A 20891-nucleotide genomic window follows, 5' to 3' on the forward strand; every position below is an offset into this window, starting at 1 on the left:
TTTGTGCCATTAACAGATTTCAGCATAATTAACGGAGTTGTTTCGATTGGGGACCGGCGCTGCCCGGACAACAAATTGAACCTGCTCATTTCTGCCTCTAATTATTTATAGACTGTTTTACGTTTTGTGGTCAATCCTCTTTTAAGGATATTGGCCTTGGTGTTTGTAACTGAACATATTGAGCTACCCTAAAGCTAGTGGGGAGATTATCAATACCGTCTTTGATCTTTCGCTGTGTTTGTGTTTCATCCATTAAATAACCATGTCATCCTGCCTCCCAAGGGTAGAGAAGGACATCTTCAAGAGAAAACACAATACAACAAACTGAAGTTTGTTTTCATGTTTGATTTTTTTCCAGTAAAGTCCTTCTTTTTCTCTCAAATTTGTTTGTACTTGCTGAGTGATTTTTAATTACAAATATGTTTTCCCCCCTTTTTTTTCCACAGTTTTTTTTTTTTTTTTTTTTTTTTTTTTACTGCTGCAATTACCATTAAGGGGTTACTCGGAGGTCTAAATAGCCATTCTCCAATTTCACGGCTGCTGCAGCCATGTAACCACTACACCCACCACGCCGGCTTGCTTCTCATGTCTGTGTGTGTGACACCATTGCCACACATACCATTTTCTCTTGCTGAGATTTCAGAGTGCCATGCTTTAGGGAGAGCTGCCATAACATGAAGCCTGGGTGGCCTGCGGTCTGAGCCATAAAAAATATGTCTTTATGTTGGGCAGTGAGAATCAGAAAGAAATGTAAAAGAGAGATTTAAGGGAGAAATAAAAAGCAAATTAAGAAAGCTTATATTTAGGCATTGTGGGTGTATGTTATATGTGTTTGTGTTTTTATAAATGTTCTTTCCTCTGTGCATGCTTGGCTGTGCATATGGACAAATGCACGTAAGCCTGCATGGGGGTTGCGGGGATGATTAGACAGGAGGAGGTAAGGAATGGTGGGAATGAGCAAGGCCTGGAAGAGGTACGAGCTGAACAAAATAGTTTTTTTTTATTTAGTGTCGTGTCTCTGTGGTCAGAGTAAATCTCCTTACTCAGGGGTTTTGTGTGCGAGGGGGGCTTTTACGTCCCCACTCTCCTTGATGAGACATCTTTCTTGTTTGTTCAAACCATTCATTACGTGGTGGCTGTTGGACGAGCTGTGCCGCTGGCCGGCGTATTTATCACCAAGGTAGAGCGCGCTCTAGCTGACAGTTGGCGATTGATGACCAGGTCTGGGCCTGAGAGGCTGAGGAAGCCTTAATACAATGTAAATGACCCACTCCCATATCCAATCTAGGCTTTCTCCTATCCCCACACCTCTATACCAAAGCACATTTAGCCAATGCTCTGTCTGTATATGCTCCTGTACAAATGTGTAGAACGTGTACATACAAATGGAGCATGGGTGTATTTTGTTATTTTTGCAAGCTTGTTTTGATAGGTACCCAGGTTATGTGAAAACACAAAGGAAGCCCAGTAGTGTAAAGGGGAGCAGGAAAGGTTGCACTCTGATTACATGTTGCTTTATATATATATATCTCCTTTGCACACAGTGCCTTCTTTTGAGCTTGTTTACACACACACACACACACACACACACACACACACACACACACACACACACACACACACACACACACACACACACACACACACACACACACACACACACACGCACACACACACACACACAGCCAGCAACTCCGTTTCCACTCGCCAAGGAAATGTCAGCACCTGGCAATCAAAAAATGTATTTCTATGCAAGCATTATCATCTTTCCTTTGTTAATGATTTTAGCATATTAAAAAGGACTACACACACGTACAAATCAGATTAATCCTTCTCCGCAACCCAGACTCATTATTCGTCCAATCGTAGCCTTGTTTGTTATTAATTGAGCACATTCCTCAAACCATTTTTTTTTTTCTCCTTTAATTAAAACCGGCACATTTATACAGGCAGGACCTGAACAGAGAAACCCTCTCCACCTCTGATATGAATTCTTACTTACATCAATTATTTCAGCGGTAAATGAGAAAATGCTTCTTGAGCAACTGTTATCATTTCAGGTTAAAATTGAATTTCAATTAACACAAGGCCAGCCATACATTACCAGCTATTTGGCGATGAAATGTACCCTCTCTCTGAGAATAGCAGAGCAAAAGAAGCCCAAACGACTAAGTTTTGAGGACTGAAAGAATTTTCTTTGATAGGTAGAGTGTGAATTAATGAAGCCTGAAACCACCTGAAAATAGAGGAGGATTTAAGCGTCACACTTAAAAAGGAATTCTTGTGTGTTTTGATCCGCAGGTGTCATGTCTATGAATATTTCGGTGTCCGTGTGCATTTCTGTTGGCCCGTGCTTGCGTTTGTGAGTGTGTATGTGTGACTCTGTGTGCAGGCATGCTCTCTGTTTGAAGCGGCTGAATGAAACACATAGTGTCTCATTTGTTTCGTTTGCGTGCGCCCCGACTCCTAATCTGGCCCTTAAAGACATCTGTCACCAGCGATCACTGTTGTTTTGTCATGCTTCATAGCAGGCCCAGAGGGAGCAAGGCAGCCCAAGGTCTGCCATTTATATCAGCCAATGTTCTCTAGATTGGACCTGACACAAATAGTATCATTGCAGCCCTTGTCGGAGAATTACATTTTCAGGTAAAAATCTTGGCGAAGCTGTGGAGGAGATTTCACAGCGTTCTGTTCTTTTAGCATTAGCCCGTATTCAACCGCTCTCTATGAAAGAGGCACCACCAGGATACATGTCAGACATTCAAGGAAAGATAAATGTATTCACAGTAAATCTGCACCCACTCATTCTGCTGCATGTTATTATAAAAGGGTCCTCAGATGCCACAATATCAGTGTAAGGTCCTACTGGAAATTTAAAGTGTGGTTCGTAAAAGTGCTCACAAGTGTTGGTGTTTTTTGTGGGGTTTTTCTACGCAGGGTGTATATGATCTACGTGCACTATATGTTGTTTGTGTGTAGGTGTGGCGGGGAAAGAGAAGGGGGTTATCATAGTTGACAGTTTTGACAAACTTGTTTAGCCAGCTCTGACAGGTTGTGCACTGAATTCTGTGTGTGTGGGGGTGTGGGTGTGGGTGTGTGTGAGTGTGAGTGTGTGTGGGTGGGTGGGTGGACACGTGCATGCTGTTGCCATCTATACAGTGTGAGGGAGGGAGGGAGCGAGGGGAAGGGTTGGGTGGAGGTCACGAGAAGCAGCAGTCTTGGGTTACACAATGCAACAAACACAGGAACATATTGAGTACATACAGCAAAATTCAACTTCTAGGAACTTGACTGGGAGCATTTGTTCTCTTCTTTTTATAAATGCTTCCGCGCGTGAATATTGAAGTTCATCTGCATGTCGGAGAGGTTCACGTGTGTGTCTGACACTCTTTCTGCTTGCTCCCACAGCACCCATACCCTTCTGAAGAGCAGAAGAAGCAGCTAGCCCAAGACACAGGCCTCACCATCTTACAAGTAAACAACTGGTGAGTCAAGATTTCCGCTTGCCCTATCTCCACCACCAGCATCGCTCTGCCTTTTATTTTCAAAAGCCTTCGCCTCCCTCTCCCCACCAGCCAAAACGGCTAATACTCCTAAAGTGTGAAAACCGTTTATGTACATCCCTCCCCGTCGCGTATACACACACACACACACACACACACACACACACACACACACACACACACACACACACACACACACACACGCACACACAGGCACGCGCGCGTATACACAGAGACAACCTTTGTAACATTATTATATGTAAGCTACCAGGATGTTCCGGTGTTATCGGTAAAGTGTTCTGCAGCTAAGTCAGTGGTCTTTGTGGTTTGATGCCCATGTATTCAGTGGGATATATTTAAGGGAGACAGGCAGAGATCATAAGCTACCCTTACAACCCCAACACCCACCCCACCCCTCCATCCAAAACCATACCTAGCACTGCCACCAGTGCCCCCACAAAAGGCAAAACTGCCTTCCACCCCCTCCCCGTTCTACACAAGCTATATGGTGGATTAAGGTTTTGGTGGCCTGGCCAGCAGGGCCTTTGTAGATGGCTTAGCACATAACTGGGGGTGGTGGATTAAATAAAATGATCACAGAAGCAAAGAAATGATACAGGAATTACTTATCAAAATACTAGCCCAGGTTTTATCTGCAGCTTAATTTTGTTCAGTACATTCTCAGGGTGATGTTCAGATTAATTGAACTGACAGCTTCCTTTCAAAATTCCGGGAAGGTATTTGCACGGATTTCAGGTCTTACACAAACTTAATTATATGGAACCCCATTTTATCATTCTAATTCCATGTAGCGGGGGTTCTATTTACAAATGACAAGTCTGTGCCTTTTATTCACAGCTTTCCTTAATATATTTATCAAAGCGGGTTCATTTACAAAGTGCTCTATCTGTTGGGTACAGGCAGGCCGACATTAACGAAGCTTTTAGGTTTATCAGACGCGCAGCCTGACAAGCCACCCGAGGGTCAATTGATTTTTTGGTTCTGTGATTCATTTTTTTCTCATTTCTCCTGGATCACAATGAGAAACATGCCTGGAGAATTAGCCTGGTTTGTCGGCCTTATCTATCAGCCCCCTCCCTCGTGCCCCCCCCCCCCCCCCCCCCCCCCCCCCTCCAACCTGACATACTCCGTCTCATTCTGTCTCTCTCGCTCTCTATTTCTCTCTCTTTCTCTCACCCTTTGCTTTATTCCCTTCTAGCCAGGGGAAGTCAAGCTACTTAAATTGGCCACAGGAACCACTGTTATCAGACTTTAATGCACCCTACAGTGTGGATAGCATTTCAATTACACCAGTAACCAAAGATTAGCCCCTGCTTGCCTGTTTCATGCCTCGTGCCACCGTTTCGGGACGCCATGCACCTTACCTACAGGAGCAGAAAATTGAGTTGCCTTGCCTGTGTCATGGTGATTAATGCAGAAATACTCTGCTAACCTGGGAGCAGGGGGAGTGAGAGAAATAGACAGAGACATAGACAGAGACAGAGATAGATATAGGACTGGTTCATGTGTTCTCATTGGCCGTGAAATCCAAGTCCAGAAATACTCTCCATGCATTTGGTCTGAAAGAATCTCTAAAGGTGTAACATCTTTAGTAGTTTGTTTCCAAACACATGCACGTGTAAAGCGTAAACATATATGATCACGGGGCTGTATTAATGTCACACCAGCCATGTAAACAAAACCAGGCCAGGCATCAGTTTTCATAAATAAAGTCATGGAAGAGGCTCAGACTGTGCCAGTCAGTCTGTGATACGTTCCAGGTGTTGTCAACACGCCTGGACGATGCTGCCACGTTATTGGTTATGTTACAGCGAGGCAAAGATGAGAATCAGGGAGGACGTTGACATTTTCCACCTTTCACTATCGAGGTTGGGTTGTAAGCTACGGTTTAATGGATCTTCATTCCGCTTTGATTTCTGGTTTCATTGGCAGCTGAGTCAGTCCAGTACGGATAGGACAGAATTTAGCGTATGAAATTCTTGTTTAACAACAACCTCTTCAAATTCCTGGCTGGCCCCTTGCATTGTTCTGTAGTTCCCTTTGATGCATGGTTGCTGCCATGTAACCAGCCAAACAGCGAAAGGGAGAGATAGAGACAGACGGAAGGAGAGACAGAGGCAGAGGATGAGTGGGGGGTGGCGGGGAGGGAGGGAATGGCCGCCGTCTTCGGTTTCCAGAGCTCTCCCTCGGGGAAAGGATGTGCTGAATCAGGGCTTTGTCCGCCGGCACAATCGCAGCCCAGCGAGGGCACAACGGTGCTCTGTGCGATAGTCAATAGACAGTGCATCTTGCTAGCTCCCCTTTTGCCCCACGAAGCCCCCCCACCCCCAGGACCGTACCCTACAACCGACGTCTCCTGCCGTGTTTACCTGCAGCTCACCTGTAAGCTCAGAAAACAAAGCCCAGCTGATCTGAAATATTTTGCGTCCATAATGCAGACACAGGCACTCCACTTTGTTCTTTATCTCATCTGTATCACGAGCCAACAGCCTCACCTGTTTGTAACCCACATCCCATTAGCCGTCCAACGTTAATAAGGAGCAAAGGAAAAGGTCAAAGTCCACAATCTCCCTGCACTAGTGTTGAGCAGATGAGAAGGAGGACCTGATTATCCTGTTAATCGTGTCCCGTGTGTTCAAAAGCGTGCACACTTTGCAAATAATTACTAATGTGGAACTGTGCACTCCCACAATGTGCACATGCTATACGTGTACAGTGTGTCGGGGCACCATTAGCTGACCATTAGGAAGCGTTTGCGTATGAGAAAACAGGCGTCACGCAAACACAACAGGGGAGTGGTCTGATATGTAATTACATTTGTTTAAGATTGCACAAAAAGGTGAGGGTCATGACACCCACTGCAGTCTGGGATGTTAGAGCAGGTGAAACGGCAAAGTCAGATATCCATACAGTGAAGAGGCCTTTAGAGTTTACAGTATCTCCTGTTATATTTGCCTGTCTCAGCAGCTCTTGGTGTCCTGCTATCAGTCTGGGCTAAATGGAGCCTGACCAAATCCTTTCATGTCTCAGTGTCAGACCCAGCACGATGTGCCCTCACTCATTGCCATAAACACACACACACACCAGCTCCTGCCATTATTTACCACTGCAGCAGTGCTTACACACACGCTCATGCATGCATATCACCACACACACACACACACACACACACACACACACACACACACACACACACACACACACACACACACACACACACACACACACACACACACACACACACACACAGGTTATTACATGGGCCTGGGAGATGAAGCCGATGACAGATGACTGAGAGACACGGCATCTAAGAAAGGAAGGAAATCGTCCCGTCATTATTCCCTCATCTCGCAGACAGCCTGTTGGTCATTTCCATGGCAAAGAGAGCTGGAGAGAAAGAGAGAGAGAAGGGGGGCAGAGCAAGTCAGAGAGCGAATATGTCAGTTCTTGGCATCTATGATGACGAACTGCTGTGCCACTGGAGCACTAATAACAATAAAGAGGGCACTAAGCCACACTCTATTTTTACTTCTCTGCCTCCTCTCTGTAGCCCAAGGGGAACTACACACGCACGCACACACACACACACACACACACACACACACACACACACACACACACACACACACACACACACACACACACACGCACACGCACACGCACACGCACACACACACACAGGGGAGAGGCTCTAATTAGCGGCAGAAAGGAATACAATGAGTGAGTTATTAAGACACAGGGGCGGATCGCGGGCAACCTTTGCCCCCTGTCGGAGCACAGGTCACATGATAAGGGAAGGATATCCGCCAGACGACGGCGCCAAGCAGCCTGTGCCCACTGAGGAGATGAGGAGATGAAATAGGCTCAATCTCTATGCGACGGGCCATGGTGCACTGATTGTTTTTCTTTTCTTTTCTTCTTTTCTCTAAGTCTGTCCCGAACAGGAGAACAAACTCCACATGGAGCAACATCACCTCATCATCCTATTTACAGTTACTTGTTCACATTAGGAGTTCGATTCAGTTGTTTTAAGATTCAGCTGCAGTAGAATGAGGTCATGTGTCTAATCTGATTATGTTGACATATTTCTTTTCATGAAATGGTCAGTAAAGGAAAAAGGTAAAATCGAGGTGTTTTTCCTTCCCAACTTCAGCAAAGCTGTAGAATACTGATTCTCCTCTCACTTTGTGCCCTGTTATAGCCCAGCATGCAGATAAACTGAGTTTAGATAGCTCTAAACAGTCTGCTCTGTAGCTCTCTTCACAGCAGGTTCCCCATTTCCATTCAGATCTTCTCTTTCCCTCGCTTTTCCTTCCACGGATCCCTTCAGTCTCCACTGGGTTTAATTCACCCAGCAGATGTACACAGAAGCAGCACTGCAGGTTCACATGCAAACTGTGAAGCACATTTGTTTGTGGTATCTGGGAAAAAGAAAGACACAAGAATCAAATTTGTTCCTCTACTTCAAAAAAGCATTGTCTGAACCCCTTTCTGAGTTCAAGGAGACACTTAGGAACACTGTTTTTTATGATTTTTTTATGATATTTTTTTTATGATTCCTTGGTTTGGCAGACGATCCCGTTATGAACCGCAAAATAATAACTAATATTTTCCAAATGTAATATAAAGTTATGAAACTTGCCGTGCCATTTTTCCCCCCACATTTTATAAGTATTTAAATCTCATGAATCTTGCACAGAGGCTTTTGCCGGTCCTTTTTTCCCTCTCGGTCCTCTGCTCTATATCTTTGTCCAGTTCTTACTTTTATGCCACATCGGTGGGTTAGTTGACTGAAGTTGCTGGTTATCTGTCTAACACTGACCCAGATGGAAATGTCATGCCTTTTTTTGGCTGCAACCAGGGACTCCCAGCAGTGGCCATCTCATGCCCCTGGCTTTCTAAATATACATCTGGAGTGTGGAGAGGTTGTGGCTATGCATGTGTGTATCCCTTCGGCGTGTCTGTGCACATGAATGTTAGTGTATATGTGCGTCTAACTAAAAAGAGAGACTATCGGGGCGCTGCCAACACAGGCATCATGATCCCTCTCATTTAGGGACCGCTAATTGGCAGTTAATTAGCAGAATTGACTCTGTTGTCAGATCCCAAGTGCCAGCCCCCCTACCAACACCCGCTACTCACGAAGTTCATTTGATCTGGCTGCTTTCTTGATGCTGTAATAATAATCCCATTTTATCTGTTTTGGAGGGTGAAACACATTTGCGAAAGCATATTCTCATTATTGGCAGAGTACGATAGAACAGGCTCCCTGTTGTAGCAGGTTTTTATTCTTTCATTCATTTCGCTTTAGCAGTTGTTCGTGATCCAAATATCTGTTCACGGCACAATCTAGACACATGCTTTGCTCACAGGATAAGCCATGGGAGCCTTAAACAGCTGATGATAATGCATGCCACTGAGTGAGTATGCGTGCTCTCACAGTATATGTGCAGTGTGTTAGCACATGAGCCCTGTTGAAATGCTCAGTGTGATTAACCGGGGCCCACTCCCACTTTATCGGGCACGGGGGGCACATTGGGTCATGGCATGGCACGGACACCCACCAAGGCTATGGAGCAACCCGATGCCCACCTCAGTGTGAGTCTAGCGTTATGAAAAGCAGGCGGTGCTTTAATAAAGCGGGCAATGTTGGCTGATCATGCACAAAAATGAATGCCTTCTTCTTGTTTTCACATTACAAGCTCAAGACTCTCCAAGGCTGTGGAATTCTCCCAGCTAAGACGGCATGCAAGGAGAACGAAGCCAGACGAGGCAAGATAGAGCGGCAAAGAGCTGAAAGAGGCATTACAGAGGGAGCATTAGAGAGAGATGGGAGGAGGGAGGTCTTTGTACTTCTCTGCTCCTTTTGGCTCTTTTATTCCTCAACGGCTTGGTTTTATTGGTGGGTCGTTTAATAACAAGGGCTCCGCGTTTGAAATGAAGTCGAGCTGCGTTTGCGTGGGCGAGCCTCCCTTTTTTATTTTAAGATGGTAATTTCTGTACTCGGGGTGAGAACGGGAGAGAGATCGAGAGAGAAGTGAATACACTAGAGAGAGAAGGGAGAGGAAGACCGAGGGAGAGCGAGAGGTGAGGGTGTGGGAGAGGGAGAACTCAAGGAGAATACAAGGGAGAAAAGTAGGTTAATTTATTTCATTTGTAAGAAGAGAGAGAACTTAAAAAGAGGAAGAAAAAAAAGATTGGTGATAGTGAGAAAGAAAGTGTAGGATGCTGTTTTCATGAACAAGCAGCTTAATGCACACGGGCAGCCACAGTAAGCCTGCTAGAATCTCCCTGCGCCCGAGGCCATCTGTGAGCAGAATAGCAATTTTATTACTTTGTCATTAAACCAATTTCACAGCAGTATTGTTTGTTAATGAGCAGCCGCAAACGAGCGAAGATGTCACGTACTAGAATAGCAGCAAGATTTGTGACCCCGGCACTCCTCTATCTCATTCTCCCAACCTGTACCTCATTCTTATTCTCCTGCTCTTTCTGCCATCATCTTCTTTCTTAACATCCTTACTGTCATCCTTGCGCTCTCTCTCCTTTCTCTCTCTCTCTCTCTCTCTTTCTCTCTCTCTCTCTCTCTCTCTCGCTCTCTCTCTCGCTGCCATCCTCCCATCCTGCTCATCCCTCCCTTCCTCCCCTCTGTTATAGAGGTCCCTGGCTCATAAAAGGGGGAAACTGCTGAAAGATAAAATTCAAAGTCTATACAGTCAAGTCTCTGTTTATGAGCTTCCATTTGCCTTTAGAGCTCATTGGGACGAATGGTTTCTCCACAAGCTTTCAGGGCATGCAGTTGGAAACCCTGGCATATTGGCCTGTTATTTAGCTCTAAAACCTAACATGGATGCCAACGGTGGCAAGTGCCAACAGAGGGACTAAGCAATTCAATAGGTGCATAAGTCCTTTTGGATTGTACGCTAGATGATGTCATGCTTTTTCTGTGACTTTTCAGAGTTGTTTAGACGCTCCATTGATGCTTTTCAAAAGTATTTGATTATTAATTTAAAACGGAACTATGCAATGAGTTCGGCAGTTGTTTGTTTTACGTAGGAAGTCATGTGCTTCAGCTGCTGTGATGCTATATGTGTCTATACGGCTCGTCACTCTGTTTATTTGTTTTACTCCGTAGGTCAGTTGGCACAGATTCTTGGCCTTTTTGTGGTTTATGACTGAGAGAGAGAGAGAAGCAGTGACATGGAGGGAAAGAGAGCGCAAGAGAGAATTAAACTGAGCCCCCCAGAGGATCAGACAACCTGACAGAGTAGATTTGGAATAATTAGTTTTATCTTCTGAGGGAGATAGCCAGAGGAGCTCTGCGTTAGCCACAGGGAGCTGCTTTGTGGGTGCGTGTGTGCGTGTGTGCGTGCGTGCGTGCGTGCGTGCGTGCGTCCGTGCATGCGTGCGTGTTTGTCATGTTAATCGAGTGACTGCATGTTGTGTACGTGTTCTCCTGCGTTGTGCGTGTGTTTGGACGGTGGGGTTGGGTGTGGAGGACTAAAAGGGATAAAGGTGACCAGGTGTAACAGAATGGCCTTGAGGGTGTGTGTGTGTGTGTGTGTGTGTGAGTGTGTGTGTGTGTGTGTGTGTGTGTGTGTGTGTGTGTGTGTGTGTGTGTGTGTGTGTGTGTGTGTGTGTGTGTGTGTGTGTGTGTGTGTGTGTGTGTGTGTGTGTGTGTGTGTGTGTGTGTGTGTGTGTGTGTGTGTGTGTGTGTGTGTGTGTGTGTGTGTTGGAGCCAAAGAGGACAGGAGCTCCTTCTTTGGCTGAGCTCTTTAAACTCTGTGAACCTCTACAAGGTATTTTCTCTCTGTCCAGGCATGCTCATTCTCTCACTCTTTCTCTTTTTCACCATCTTACACATTCCCTCCATTGCTGTGTATTTTGATATACAGTCCCACCATGTAAATAGGCATGTTCCTCTTTGTTTATGTGGTGTCGCTTTCAAAATATCCTCTCACAACCTCACTCCCCCTCCTGTTAGGCACAATGAAAGTGAGTGTTTTGGGATATAAAATATGGGGGAGAGTTGTAATCACACCCTTAACAACACTACAATATATCATTCTTACCTGTTGTACATGTGTGAGTATTTTCTGAAGCTGTGATTCATGGCCCCGTGCCCTCTGTGGCTTTGAGGTGTAGGCCAATAATCCCATCATAGAAGACCCTATAAATCAATATAGTCCTTTGTTGGTTTAAGCCATGCTCTGCCCCAGTTCAGGCCTGTTAAGGATGAGATATCAGTAAAGTTGGTGCCAGGCAGAGGGGAGGGAGTCACAGGGCCTCTTCACAAAAACAATCCCATCTTGATTGGAACCGGGCCCAAACTCCTGCACAGATCAAACCTGGTAATTTGCAATTTGGGAGAGGTGAGAAATAAACGGTGCAGCGTGCTGTGGCGTTCTCCGCCTGTAAACATCAACATGCGCTTCCACTTTAATGAAGTTATCAGAGGTAGCTGGAGGAATTAGCGACTATTAGCCAACGCGATAACATGCATAACAAGATGCAGAGATACAGCGGAGAAAGGAGAGAGAGGCAGAACAATGAGGAGAGTATTATCCTAATCTAGGTTTTCTCAATTCCCAGCCTTATGAATATTTATCCCTCTCATTACTGGTGATGATATTTCAATTGGGAGGCTCTGTGAGCATGTGAGGAGGGAAGTGGCAGCAAGGGTGGTGTGAACACTCATCTCCCTTGAGGGAGTATAAGGTGTTATCCTGCAGCCCACCTCCCAACCCCCACCCACCCCAATGCTTTCCCATTTTTTTGTTATACTGTATAAAGGCCTCTCTTAAGCTTTCTCAGAGTAAAGGAAAATAGCAAGTAATGTGTCTGCCACTGGATGAAAAGTTCATCCGGATTTCACTCCAAAATAAATGAAAGCATCTCTTGGAGTTGCTATTATTACCACTGTCTCATACAAAGAATCGCTCACGACAGTTCTTAGACTTAAAATCAAGGACCATGTTCTGCACTGCAGGCTGAATTGAATGTGGCTTTGTTGTATTTGTTTAAAGCTGTCACATATGAAGGAGGCCAGTCAAAGCTGTGCACAGTCAGTGGTAGAGCTGATCTGAGAGGCAGAGGGCTCGCTTCAGGCCACCAGGCACATCAGAGTCCCTGTGGTCTGCTCCACAGTGTCGATGCTGTTTCTGCCAGCAGTCCCCTCCACAAACAACAGCTATTTATATCACTTGCCCGCTGCTGGGCTTTTTAGCCCTAAACTCTTCCACTGACTGTGTGTGTTTGTGCGCTTGTGTGTTCACGCATATGTATTTCAAAGCAATTATGTGCAATTGACACTCGTATTAATTATTCAAAAGGGAAGTCAGAGGCAAGCCGGCAACATTTAACCGATGACTCTCGTGGTCACTAATATGTGCTAGACGCAAACTCACTCGCTCACTTAGACACATCATGGAAACGTGCTTGATGGAAACACTCACGCAAATGCCAGAAACACAATGATGAGAGGATGATGACATCCCAGTGGGAGGGAGAATCCCTTTCCAAACATGCAGACACACACTGAGTCCTGTACGCCACAGTTGTCTGCTTCTTAAAGACTGCAAGTGCAGCGGCACCCAAATCCAGGCATAAGACAATGCCAGTAGTCGATCGTCTCGGTTTGGGTGTTACTTTTTAATTGCTCAGACCACTGTGCATTTTCGCTGCCCTAAATTCATGGTTAGTAGCACAACCAGTATGAAAGGGGAAAAAAGCAGTGAGAGCATGTGTATATATGTTTGGGGGGTGGGGTGGCAAAATGGGGCACTTTCTGCACAGCCTCCCATTGGCTCTCCTTTCTGACTTCTGCTAATGAATTCTAAAATTCAAAAGTGCAAGCCGCCTGCAAATTTGTACGTACATGTATGCCACATGCATGCATGCATGTGTGTTGTGCAAGGATGTAACTGTTGCTCTTGGCAGGCCCCCTCTTCTTCTCTTTGAGCTGAACCCATTATAGTCTTATAAAGGAGAGAGACGAGAGGCGTTTGATATGAAGCAAAGGAAATAGATTGGCCTTATTTCCTGCCTGGCTGCCGCAACGCAGACACTTGTGTTGCCTAGACGATGCAGGCAATTGACACTCAATTTTGTTTGAAATATCACGCCTCTATCATGTCATTATCAGCTTCCCCTGGTAATCCACAAAGCCGCCCTGTTTGATATCTGACAATAAGGGGGAGTCACAGAGTCACGGAATCTCTCACTCGATTACCAGCCAGAGAGAGAGAAAAGGGTTGAGAATGAAAGGGAGCACAAGACGATAGAGCAAGAGACAAAGAGAGGGTAAAAGAAATTGAGATGGAAAGATAATGCAGGAGGGAGACGGAGAGGCTAAAAAAGCCACCCATTTGTATGAGAGCACTGAGAAGTGGATGGTAACTGAGATTATACCTGCCGTCCCTACAAAGACTATACAGAGTACCCCAACAGGCCTGGCAGTGTGGAGAAAAAAGCAAATCCGGGCAATGGGGGTGGCACTCCTCACGACTGGAAAATTGAGGTGATCTTGTACGCACACTCAGGAGGGCTGATGGGTAGGCTGGGGTAATAAAAAATGCTGGATTCATGCTTACTTTTCTCTCTTCCCCCCCTCTCTGTGTGTTGCATGAGTGTCTCTGTGTGTGATTCAAACTGCCAGTATGTCTCTGTTCTATTTCTTGCTGGCCCTGCGTGAAAGCAGGAAGCCCTCACCTACTCATAAGGTGAGACGCTGGCTCATGAGGAATGAGCATAAGCTTCCGGCGCTATTGGCCCCTGTCATACGCTATGTGCTGCAGCCTTTGACGGGGGCTAATATTGACCTACGTGTGTTTGTTGTTTTCGGGTGCTCTTCAAACAACAAGGAAGGCAGCTGTTGGTCCCTCGGCTCGTGGGAAGGCAACAAAAATACCGCTTGTGCACTTATGCACATTAATAAGGTGTTGTCTTAAGGGAGGGGTGCAACATTAATAAAAGAAGGCCTTGCTAACAAGGGAGATGTGGATCAGCTCTTTCTGTAATCCCCCTGTCTAGTGGTGATGCTCGAAGATGATATTATAATAATAATACTTTCCAGGGCACGGGTGCCAACCTCTGAGGTAAGAGAGGTTAATAAAGGGAAATATTAGGGGAATGAAAAGAAGCGTCTTTTCCCTCCTAACATCATGAAACAGGGGAAGCTCGGGCAGGTTAGCCATACAGGGTTGCTACAATAAGGTGTCTTTCATACAGGTGTGTTGACGCCTGGGGCGGGCTTGGCCTGAGTCCATTCCTTTCACCCAGGCTGATTTGAACAATAACTATCGTATCTCTTAAAAGAGAAGGGAGGGTGAAGCGTCAAGAAGGAGATGCCTGAGAGCTGTGTTGGGGCCAAGAAAAACCCCCGCTGCTGTTGTCAGAGCTTGTTGATGTTGTGGGGAGGGGGGGGGAAGCTTCTTTTTTTTTTTAACACACCCTCCACCATAACCCCCACATTTTTTTTCCCTCCTTCTTCTTTCTCTCCCTTCACTTCTGTATGAGGTTCAGTGTTTTTGTGCCGTAGGACAGAGTGTGGTGAGGAGACAGAGGAACAAAGTGCTGTTGTGTGGAGCAGCAGCTGCTGCTTGCCGGATCAAAGGGGCAACAAGCGTGGTCTTCCTGGCCCAACGCTGCTCTGGAGGTGTTTGACGGACAGTCAGCAGCTGGGGCTGCACAGCCCGCCCTGTAGGGGTCAGGCTGCTGGACTGCCGGGCCCAGAGGTGACATGCCCTGACTGGACAGGGGGAAGAGGGGAGAAGGTGTTATAGGGGAGGGTAAATAGCAGGAGAGATGTCTATGTTTGTTTCTATTGTTGTTTGCATTGCTGCTGTAGTTTAGTAAGTTACCTCTGGGAATACTTACCCAGATTTTTTTGCTTTGTATTACCTCCTTTGTGACAATTGAGTGAGTTCCCATGTATTTATCCTTATCAAGTGTGAATTTAAGGCTAAACAATCCCTAGCCTACTATTACTTCCACACTGCAGTATTCCACCTCTTTGGAGCCAACAGAGAATCTGCGTAAAAAAAAAAAAAAAAACGAGAGACAGAGCGAGCATGCCGCAGTGCTATTGATTTATTTTAATTAGCTCCTCGTTAAATCTTGTCAGCTCACAACACAAATATATAATTCTTTGTCTGATTTTCCACTGGAGTCTTAATGACTCGTACTCCACGGGTTTCGGAGAGAAATGACTTCTGCAGCTAGACTGACAGAGCAATGCAAATGTTAGTCATATAGGGCTGAGGGGGGATGCCACAAATGGGCAATGAGTGCAGTAATAAAAAGGGAAAGAAAAACAGGTCAGTGAAAGTCCATGGAGGAGAGGTGAAACAGTCCCCCTTTCAGAGGCAGACAAAAGAGCATGTGTGGGGGGGCAGTGTATGGAGGCACTGTGGATGAGAGAAAGAGGGAGAGAGGGAGAGATAGACAGAGGTAAAACTATGTAAACACAGTGACTGCCCTAAACGTGGGCCCTCTCTGACGTTCCTAAAAAACGATCCTGTCTTGCTCCGCTTCACATCTGCACTAAATCAAACACGGGGGTGAGGTAATGCTCGCCCGGCGTATGTCTCTTGACTCCTGTTTTAAGTTAAAGAAAGGAAAGAAAAGGGAAAGCTCTCTCTGATAGGATGAGCTTGAGGAAGCTCGCTCATTTCTTGCCTATCTCTTTGTCGTTTATCTCCATCCTAGAGGACTGGAGCCTGTGTAAAGCTCCTTTGCGATAGTTTATGATAAATCCACAGATACTGTAAGTTCAGTCTGGTGGCAAACTGTGTATAAACTGTTACAGGGGGCCTGGATGGACCACGTGAGCTGATTAAATCATTGTTGTTGACACTACAGTAGATCAGTGTTGGAGGTTCAGTAGCCCCAGACTGCCCCACAGCCTGACCGGGCCATAATTAGTGTTTGCTTATACTAAACACACCCTCCTCATGGGGTTAATTTGCATGCACTTCCTGGTCAAAGACTACTGGGTGTTTTTACTCTTTTCGAGCTGTCTGTCTTTTTGGAGGGAGAGGATCAAACTAAACTCTTCCTCCTTTGATTCCAGTGAGATGTGACTCAATTGCTGGGGGTTTGGAATCTTTATTTCTGTCTGAAGCGGAAGTATGGAAGCAATGATCTTTAATAGGAACCAGAGGACAGCCGTGTTTGCAAGCAGTGATCGTGGATTGAGTTCAGCACGTTCTTGTTCAGATTGTGTTGCATCTAATCTCTCTACACAGACAGACAGGGGCCGGGTATTTTGACTGACAAACGGACACTTGCCCCTCGCTCCCATGCCTATGAGTCTTCAAAATGGGCACATGCAGGTCAGCCATGAAGGCAATAAACTGTCAACAATTCCTGCGTCACAATTTTCAAAGCCACCTCGTGCATTTGCATGCTCTACCAGGCTACGTTTGGAGTCGTCTGGTGCTCGGTTCTTGGAGGAGACATGTTTAGTGTTTCTCTGTTTCTCTCCCCTGGCTCGCTCCAGCTCTGGCTTGGTTTCTTTCTTTCATCGCAAACTCGTCAAACAAGTGACCCCACCCGTGATTGGCTGGGTTTCCTCCGAGCTCCACAGCAATTGGTCCAACCAAACAGTGAGGCTCTCTCTCTCTCTCTTTCTCTCTCTCTCTCTCTCGCTCACTTTTTCTCGCTCACTCTCTCTTGGCTGTGCTCCAGGGTAGGGTGGTTTGGCATGACAATTTCTCAGAGAAGGAATGCTGACAACAGGAGTGAGTTACCAGGTGTGGCTGCGAGTCAGTTAACCAGAAACTAGGTCTTTCTGACAGATTGAGATGCGGAAGTGAAAAAAAGGAAAAAAAGAAAAGATTAAACAGTGGAACTTAGTCTGACTGGTTTGTTGTGATTATGTCTTCAAACTTCCAGGAATCTTCAAGAGTATTTTCTCATCCTATTTAGCTCTTATATGCATAAAATTTAAGTCTCTTTCAGGTTAAGAATCTACTGCTATAGAAAAAAAAGCTCATGATACGTTTCAGCATTATGGAAATTCTCTTCTTCCTCTAAATCTTCATCTAATTCTTGCCTTCTATTTGAAACCACATTTTAACAGCAAGCGGGGCATGTGCGGCATTGTATGTTGGTCAGGGTATTTAACACCTGAAAGGGCACTCTCTGAAGCCCCCCCTGTGTGTGAAAGCAGATATTGGTGACCAAGGATGCTGTGTTGATCCTGCCTGGTGGAGACTGTGTCAAGTGGACTCCTGCTGCCCTGGCTCCGTCTTTCATATCTTCCTGCTATTTTCCTCTGCGACACTTGGAGCACCAGTAAACTTCATCAAAGGGCCGGGTTCTCAGTTCCAAACAGATACATATCATATCTGCAGGAACACATGTGTTTTGTACACACGAATCCCTCACACCATTTCAGGGCATGTCAGCGGGAAGTGCTACTGTGGGCCAGTTGGCAGTAGTGTGCGAAGAATGTGCTGACATGCACAATACACACATATTGACTGACACATGCGTACATATTCACATGCTCGCTCCAAAGCGTACTTAGCACTGCAAGTGTACTTTTTGATATGCGACTTGAAAATGTGTTTAAGGTTTATTGGCTGGACAAAAGCAGTCACTCACATTAAACAGCAGTGGGCCGCTGCCCCCAACAGCCTGTATTCTCCTGGGGTATTGTACACACTCTAAGCTGTGTCCCAATGAATGACCTCCACATGACCCCCTAACCTTGCCTTTAATTATTTGTTTGAAGACAGCATGGAGTTCCCATGCTGAGAGGTACTCTGTGTACCGAGTGTGCATGTGTGTGTTGGTGTTTCTGTGCTCTAACATTGAGCAGAGGCAGGCCATAATAAGCTAGACCACCAGATGTAGATAATAAAACATGGGCTTTGGGTTGGAGGTTTTTTTAGCTAGTGTCCCCTGTGAGCCCCCCTCCGTGTTCTGGTTAGCCTACGGACACACACTGGCAGCGGTTGTGGTCATGTCCGTGGTGTCGATGTGTAGATTTACAGCATGCACGTATGTTTTAGCAAGTGGTTTAGGAATTCTAAGTCCCTGTGGTCAACTTATGTGTCTCTCTTAGGGCTTTGGGTCCTCAGATCCATCCATCTGACCATCCATCCGAGTTGACTTGCCCTCATCCCTGGAGGATTCCTGGTTGTGTTGTTCTAAGCACACTCCATTAGCAGCTCACGGGTCGAGGGAAAACAGTGTTATCAGGCCTGGCTCTGATAATCTCAATTGGCTTTACTCAGACTGATAAAAGGTGCTCTAAGGCCACGACAGGGGCTTGTGGTCACCCCTCCCACTCCCTACAATGTACCTCACAGTGACTGTGGCAATTTGTCCAGCGTGCAAAAATGAAGTCTTTCTAACTATGTGATGCGATGCAGCAGCAGTAATCACTACAGAATGTTCATAGGGAGCAGATCTGTTGGGAACTTATTTAGATATCCATATATTTGTCTACACAGTGATGGGCTGTTATCCTACAGAAATGAGCATTTCAATAGGAGCAAATACTCTGGCAGTCACACCATTTCCCATCAAAATTCGGGAAAACACGAGGACACAGTTTTTGACTGATTATTAAAGGGAAAAAACAGTATTCCCACTGTAGTGAGTGAGGACCGTATGGTCAAGTTTAACACCTGGGAAGAACATTCCTAATATTATGTGTTTATGGTTATGACCCAGAATAGGTAAGAATGCACATGGTTGTGATTTTGAGTCCCTTTGTGCATGTAGACCGGAGGAGAGCAAGACATGTATTTTTGGCAGGACTTGCACAGCTTCAGGAGGGAGTGTGATACCAGGAATGGCTCACTGTTTACTTGCTCAGCTGGTTTTGATGCTTGAGCTGTCTCTCTGTCTTAAGCACTGCAGACGTTTTTGACAGCCTAGCTATTTAACAATGCTTTGTCCCCTTTGTTCTACCAGAAAATACTTTCACAGTTAATAAAACTTAATCCTCATTCCTCCGTTAAACCACAGATCGTGCATTTCAATCAAATAATTTGCAATCCAACTCTGATTCATGCACTGCACCTCCTTCCCTCTTCCTCCGTCTCTCTGTCTCTCATATAGACGTGTTTCATCTTTTTCTCTCAGGGGCCCGCAGCACCCCTGCGTACCTGCACTCTGGATGCCCCCTGGCAAATGAGCACCACGTCTCTCTTTTCCCAACCGTGCATTTTGTACGTTTAACCATGTCACTTTGAGCCAGGCAGATTACAGGCGTTTAAGTTCATTGGAGAAGGTAAGGGCAGGTATCAGGGCTTCATGGGGGATTAGGAGCCCAAATTGGTTCCAGCTCTCCCTTCCTTCTAATGACCAGTTCTTCAGCCGTATTGATGGTGCTGTTGCCCGTGTGTTAGGAGAGGGCGGTGAGGTCTCTTTTTTTTTTTTCTTCCTCCTCCTTTTTTTTTTTTTTTTGGAACCAGCAAAGGACTCCTTTCTGGACAGCCCCAACGTGATTTGAAACCCCTCTTTAATATCAACCACATGGTGGTACCCGTAGTGCTATGTCCACGCTGTGTTCTTCAAGTTTATGACAGTGAATGAGTGAAAGCCTGAATGTGAAAGGGGGGGCGGGGGATGAAGCCCTAGCTTGGCCCGAGTGGCCAGCTTGCGTTTGACACGGCCCAAGGCATCCCATTCGAAGTTAAAAAGGTTGCCCCTGGCTGGCAGTCACCTCCAGATGACCTCTGGCTCTACACTGGAAAAGCCACAGGAGCAAGGCTGGCTGGGGAGGCTTTGTGGAGCTGTACTTATTCGCTGCTGTGGTGGTGATAAAACTTCAGACAGCCTAATTGATGGGCTCACTGACATAACAATACCTTGTGAAAGCACGGAGTGGCCCAAGCCTGGTCCTCATTTCTAGACAGCTGGAAGGGGAGCAGAACCCCCTACAATGCAACCAGAGTGGGGGTCCCACAGAGGGGGAGGGTGGAGGTGGGAGGGCGGAGTAGTGGGGTGCAATGAAAAGAACCATTTGTATCGTTCATTCTACTAACCTGCGGCTTACTCTGATTTTTCTTCCCCCCCATTTTTGATAACTACAAATATAGTATTTTGGCCAATTCTGTCAAGAGGTTGTTGGTTATGTCTAAAGTTGTCATGGACCTGGCTCAAGGAGTCACAGAGAAAGAATAATAGAGCAAAGGAGAAAGAGATGTGCCATGTTGAGGGCTCTACTGTGCCCAAGTTGCACTTAATACTTGAGGAATGTCTCCCCGGTGCCCATAGCAACCAAACGTAATCAAAAGCTTTATTAAAAGAGGGGGGAATAGATCATAAGGAACATTAAAAGTATCCCTCACTGGGTTCCCAAGTCAGCACACAATTGCCCTTTTGTTTGTTGCTGTTTTGTTGTGT

At 45.8% G+C, this 20891-nt stretch overlaps 1 protein-coding gene across 10 annotated transcripts in view; it reads left to right on the forward strand.

The window, feature by feature from the left end:
- Positions 1-20891, forward strand: part of meis2a (Meis homeobox 2a) — an 80711-nt gene that overhangs the window by 52035 nt on the left and 7785 nt on the right. For all 10 annotated transcript variants that reach the window (XM_080480826.1, XM_080480828.1, XM_080480819.1 and 7 more), the window contains exon 9: positions 3409-3485. In XM_080480826.1, coding sequence (XP_080336952.1) covers positions 3409-3485 — 77 coding nt within the window. The remainder of the gene's footprint in view (positions 1-3408; positions 3486-20891) is intronic.

This window comes from Lipophrys pholis (genome assembly GCF_963383615.2).
Source record: "Lipophrys pholis genome assembly, chromosome: 14".
In the NCBI taxonomy this organism is placed as follows: Eukaryota; Metazoa; Chordata; class Actinopteri; order Blenniiformes; family Blenniidae; genus Lipophrys; species Lipophrys pholis.